Source organism: Quercus suber, unplaced genomic scaffold (genome assembly GCF_002906115.3).
Source record: "Quercus suber isolate HL8 unplaced genomic scaffold, Cork oak 2.0 scaffold_267, whole genome shotgun sequence".
NCBI classification, from domain to species: Eukaryota; Viridiplantae; Streptophyta; class Magnoliopsida; order Fagales; family Fagaceae; genus Quercus; species Quercus suber.
In genome coordinates, this window is record NW_027069723.1 from 902,920 (window position 1) to 908,893 (window position 5,974).

Below are 5,974 nucleotides of genomic sequence, written 5' to 3' on the forward strand. Positions count from 1 at the left end.
GGCCTAACTTTCTTGTTGAATGCTCGCTTGACGCAGTGTTGGTACAACTATCCATGGCACATTACAGTCATGCACTTTTCATCTATCATGTTCTATTGTTCATATTGGAAATGGGTCCATTCAGCTTTTGACAACTTTACTTGAGATAAAATCCTAAGAGATAAAATCTCAACCTTTACGAGGAGGATGGCCTCCATGCCATATACTAATGAATACGAGGTTGCACCGTGGAAGTACAAATAGAAGTGTGATATGCGCATAAAGCTAACGGCAAGTACTCATGCCAATCCTTGTATGTGTTTGTCATCTTCACTAAGATTTTCTTTACGTTCTTTTTAGCAACTTCCATTGCACCATTCATCTAAGGGCGATAGGGAGCCGAATTTCTGTGCTCGATCTTGAACTGTTGGCAGAGTTGCTGGATCATTTACCCATTTAGGTTTGCCCCATTATCTATAATGAGCTCTCCCAGCATGCTGTAGCGGCAAATAATGTTATGTTTCAAGAACTGGGCTACCACTGCTTGAGTGACGCTTTTGTATGAAGTGGCTTCCACCCACTTTGTAAAATAATCAATGGCTACTAAGATGTACTCATGACCATTTGAAGCGTACGGAATCATGGGTCCCATAACATCCATAGCCCAAGCTAAAAAGGGCCATGGTGCTGCTAAAAAGTGCAAAGGCTGAGGAGGAGCATTCTTCCTGTCTTGATAGGCTTGGCAAAGGTGGCATGTCTTCACATGTTTAATGCAATCACTTTCCATGGTGAGCCAGTAGTAACTGGCTCTTATAATCTTGCAAGCCAATAGGGGTCCACTGGCATGAGCTCTGAGTAAGCCTTCATGCATCTCTTCCATCGGATGATTAGCTTTAGAGGCATTTACGCATCAAAGCAGAGTTGAATCATGGTTCCTTTTGTACAAGACTTCTCCACTCAAGAAAAATTGGTAGGCCATATGCCGAATAAACTTCTTTTCACTATCTATTGCATCGGATGGGTATTCACTGTTCTCGATATAAGCCTGCATATCATGGTACCATGGCTTTTCGTCGACTTCAACTTTAACACTAATTCATTCTTTGATGTTCATGCAATAGGTTGGAACATCATGGACTTCTATACGCAATTGCCGTATATCATCTCCTTCTGATAACTTGACCATGCTAGCCAGAGTAGCCAAGGCATATGCAAACTGGTTGTGTGCATGGGGCAAATAGGCTGAAAGCTCAAAAATGTGTTGAAAACACAAAAGCAATTTAGACCCCCAATTAAAATTACGGCTCGATAGATTTTACATTAACTTAATACTGAGTGCGGAATAATGTAAATGCGAGCGGATGAATAAATAAGCTACTCTAATCTATAAACTAAGCAACATAGCAGTATAATGGAATATAAAAGAGTAGGGAAGAAGGATGCAAACACAGAAAACACCGAGACGTGTTTTCGAAGAGGAAACCGAAGAACTCTATGAAAAACCTCTCCGCCGCCCTCCAAGCGAAAATCGATCCACTAGACAATCAGTTGGGATACATGAGTTAGCAAGAGACCCTCCAAGCCTAATCTACCCGATGCACCTAAGCCCTCCAAGCTCCTACTCCAACAAGACTTCTCAGAACCGTGTCTTGTCTAGCTCTTCGAATCCCGCAACAAGCTCCATGTTGCATCTGTCATTCCAGGCTTCTTCTATTGCTTCCCAGTAGCACCAAAACATCACTTAACACTCTCAAAGGATGTGGTAAGTGTTTGGGCTATGAACCTCTCAATGGTATAGAAATGGAGAGGGAAGAATTGAGGAAATACCACAAGAAAGTGTATAGAGAAAGGTAGGGATGACAATCTCTAATTCCCAATGTGTTTAGCTAGGGTTTTCTCTCTAAAGCATTCCTCAACATTTGTGGATAATTAGGGTATATATAGGATAGGTACAGAAATTGTGAGTCATTCAGTACAGGCTGGCAGAACAGATTGCCTCGCGGGTGTCTCGCGGGAAGGCCTTACCCACGAGATACTCGCGAGACACAGCTGTCTCCACCTGACCTGACTCTTCGCATTCCAGCATGTGCATGGCACATGATTCATTTCGCGGGAAGCTAGGTCACGACATACCCGCGAGAATTCTTCAGCCTTCAAATGCTTGAGTCTTCACACTCTCTCTCTATCACACATCCCTTACAACAAATCCCACAATAGATACAGGGTATAAACGATTGATAATGATTACAATCAAATTTGGCATGGAATAAAAGCCAACAAAATACATAGTTGTAAATAACAACTTTACATAGGCAAATGTGATGTCTCGAAATTTTAGAATCAAGCGGTTGACACATTTTTGATATGTAATCAACTTAGTGTCTCGGGCTTGCCATTTTCCTTCGATTTGGGAGATGATAAATAGGGAATCTCCAAAGACACTCAAGTCTTAGGCGCCAAACTCTAGGGTCACTTATAGGCCGACTATGCACTCCTCATATTCTGTTGATAGGCCAAAAATGTATTGTCCCTTTGTGATGAATAAATTGATTAATTAGCCAAGTTTATTAATTAATCAAGTTAACATGCAATTGTACGCGGTAGCACAAACAAATCACCAATTAACTAAAGTATGCAACGAAAAATAAATTGACACGGTAATTTGTTTACAAATAGGGAAAACCTACATAGGAAAAACCCCACCGGATGATTTTAAGGTTATCACTCTTGAGAATCCACTATTAGCAAAACAAATGGTTACAAGTAAAGGAATCGCAGTATCTTGTACCAACCTACAGTTAAAACCTTACCCCAATACCCAATTGGACTTGTTTTGTAGTGACAATCTCTCCTTTTCAATGCACGACTCCTAGCACCTGACTAAACAATTGCATGGATCCCAGTACACGACTTGATCACCAACTTGAGATGGATGTTAGCTACAAAGTTCTTTAGTTCATCCAGACGATGAAGATCATGAAGTTGCTTGGTCACAAAACCCTATGACATACAAACACAGCAGCTTCTTGAAAAACTAGGGCAAACTAGATTTCTAGTCACACTTTCTTCACACTTGTGGAATTGTGCTTTTGTGCAACTTGTCGTCACCTTTTTTAGTCCTTAAAATAATCCTTATATATGTCTAGGGTTGTGAGAAAAGAAAGCCCAAACATACACTCAGGATTGGATAAAAAATAGTCCTGAAAAATTGAGTTTCATAAACCTCGATAGATACCTTATCTATCGAGCTAGCTGTTAAGCCATGGGCTTCAGAAGCTTTTAAACCTTGATAGATGCTAACTGTCGAGATTTAAAATCCTACACTTTCTAACTTGATTCTTGGACAGACTTGCATAGCTTTAACACTTGAACTTGAAACAAGGTTTCTTAAAACATTAAACACATCCTAGATCTACCCAATTACAAGTAAAGGGCATTTTGTCAAAGGATTAGCCAATTACATAAAATAGTGACATATGTTCCTAATAGTCCTAACATCTATGACGTTGTTGGTGCAATTAAAATTCAGCTTGACTGAAACTGGAATTTGCTGGCCTTTGGGGGAAACTAAGACTGCTCCCACTCCATTTCCAGTAGAATTGGCGGCTCCACCCAAATAAAGCTTGCAATGCCACGGTTCCACACTGTCTGGTTCTGGCTATAGTGCCATGACATCCTCATTAAGGAAGAGGGATTTTGAAAGTTCTGTATCATTTAGTGGCTGGTCCATTAGGTAGTCGGCTATGGCTTGGCCCTTGATGGCCTTTCTCGTCACAAACACAATGTCGAATTCAGAGAGCAACATTTGCCAACGGGAGATCTTCCTTGTAAAAGCTAGCTTGTCAAAGATATACTTAATGGGATCCATACGGGAAATGAGCCACGTGGTGTAGTAGAGCATGTATTGTCGCAATTTGTGTGAGGCCCATACTAAGGCACAACATGTCTTCTCAATGGCGATGTAGTTAATCTTACAACTGGTGAACTTCTTACTTAAATAGTAAATCACCTTTTCTTTCTGATTGGGCTCAGTTAGCTGGCCTAACATGCAACCGATGTAGGTTTCTTATACAGCTAAGTAAAGGATCAACGGATATCCCAGTGTCGGGTGAATCAGAATAGGAGGGTTCAACAAATACTGCTTGATCTTGTCAAAGGCCGCTTGGCACTTATCTGTCCATTCTATCTTTGTGTCCTTCTTCAAGAGCTTGAACAATGGATCACATGTGGTGGATAACTGCGTTATGAAACGAGTTATGTAATTGACTTTGCCTAAGAAACTGCAAATTTGTTCCTTAGTTTGCGGTGTTGGCATGTCCCAAATTGCTTGGACTTTTGTTGGGTCCACTTCAATCCCTCTTTGGCTGACTATAAAGTCGAGCAATTTCCTTGAACCAGCTTCGAAGAACACTTGTTAGGGTTTAGTCTCAATCTGTACTTGATAAGGCGCTTAAACAGCTTTCTCAAATCTATCAAATGATCCCTAGAAGTGTGGAATTTGGCAATCATATTTTCTAGGTAGACTTCAATCTCTTTATGCATCATATCATGGAACAAGGTTACTATGGCTTGCTAGTAAGTAGCACCGGCGTTCTTTAAGCCGAATGGCATGACATCATATGCATAGGTCCCCCAATAAGTGGTGAATGTTGTCTTGGCTTTGTCTTCTTTGGCCATTTTAATCTGATTATGGCCTGAGAATCCATCCATGAAGGAGAAGAACATGTTGGTAGTGGTATAATCGATTAGGGTATCGATATGTGGTAATGGGAAATTGACCTTGGGGCTAGCCTAGTTCAAATCTCTATAATCAACGCACATGCATACTTTCCCATCTTTCTTAGGCACGAGAACAATGTTGGCGACCCAATCAAAGTAGGCTATCATGGTAAGGAAACCAGCTTTCAATTTTTTTTCTACTTCTTCTTTGATCTTCAAAATGATCTCAGATTTCATCATTCGAAAGGCTTGCAGCACTGGGGGGGCATTCAGGTTTAACTGGAATTCTGTGCACAACAATCTCAGTATCCAACCCTGGCATGTCTTGGTAAGGCCAAGTGAAGATCTCTTTAAACCCTTTGAGTAGCGCTATGAGATCAGGCTTCATGTCTTTAAGAAAGTTCACCCCAATCTTGATGGGTTTTTCATTCTCACCTTCGTCAGCAAGGTTAATCACTTTAGTTTCTTCTATGCTGGGCTTGGACCCCTCATTTTCTCTGTTTAGAGCTTGCAAAATATCATGATGTAAATTTGAAATCTCCTCTAATCCTTTAACATCATGATCCAACCCTATTGTCTCATTCACATCATCAATATCCTTATTATGGTAACAGGACGATGTACCCGCTTGGGAATTAGAATAAATCCTATAGAATAGAACATATACAAGGAAACATAAGACAATTTGCACACATATTCATAGGAAAGCACATAAAGAGATAAATGCAAGAATTTCCTGAATAATACATTGGATAATTTCATTAATGGTTATAGATAGGGGGATAACAAAGTTCATGCCTGATAATAATAAAAGGGAAATGTTTTTTTTTTTTGGGGAAATAAACCGGGGAAATGCAGATAAGGAATGCAGAAAATAGGAAATGACATGCAAAACAAGATAGATATGCTATTCCAACTCTTTCATGCAATTGGAGGACCCAACCACACGATGATGGAACACTCCTTACTCAACTGGTGCAACCACAAAGCAAGGCTTGATGGTCCAATGGCCTACTATCTCGCCTGGAACACAGGGCCTAATAGTGAAAGTCAGATCATCCCTAGAGGATATGATGACATTCACTGAGAATTCTTTAGGACACAAGCGGATGAGACAAGCTAGATCTGATTCCTCCTCGCATGATTCCTAATTTGATGACCTTGGTTGGAGCCAGAAAAGTGACCTTGATGTGGGGAATGGACATCCCTTGGCTAGTGCATTTCCTTTTCTTTCCTCTGGAAGCCTGAAAAAATTCTTCATCGGAGAGGTTGTAGC

The 5,974-nt window shown here is 40.6% G+C and overlaps 1 protein-coding gene across 1 annotated transcript; it reads right to left on the minus strand.

Annotated features, from left to right (window-relative positions):
• Positions 1-427: 427 nt before the first annotated feature.
• Positions 428-859, minus strand: LOC112030335 (uncharacterized). The gene has a single exon (XM_024063017.1). The coding sequence runs from the start codon at positions 857-859 to the stop codon at positions 428-430; it is 432 nt and encodes a 143-aa protein (XP_023918785.1).
• Positions 860-5,974: the final 5,115 nt, after the last annotated feature.

Excerpts from the sequence above, each read along its gene's own strand:
- LOC112030335 (XM_024063017.1), bottom strand. The coding sequence starts at position 859 with ATGGAAGAGATGCATGAAGGCTTACTCAGAGCTCATGCCAGTGGACCC.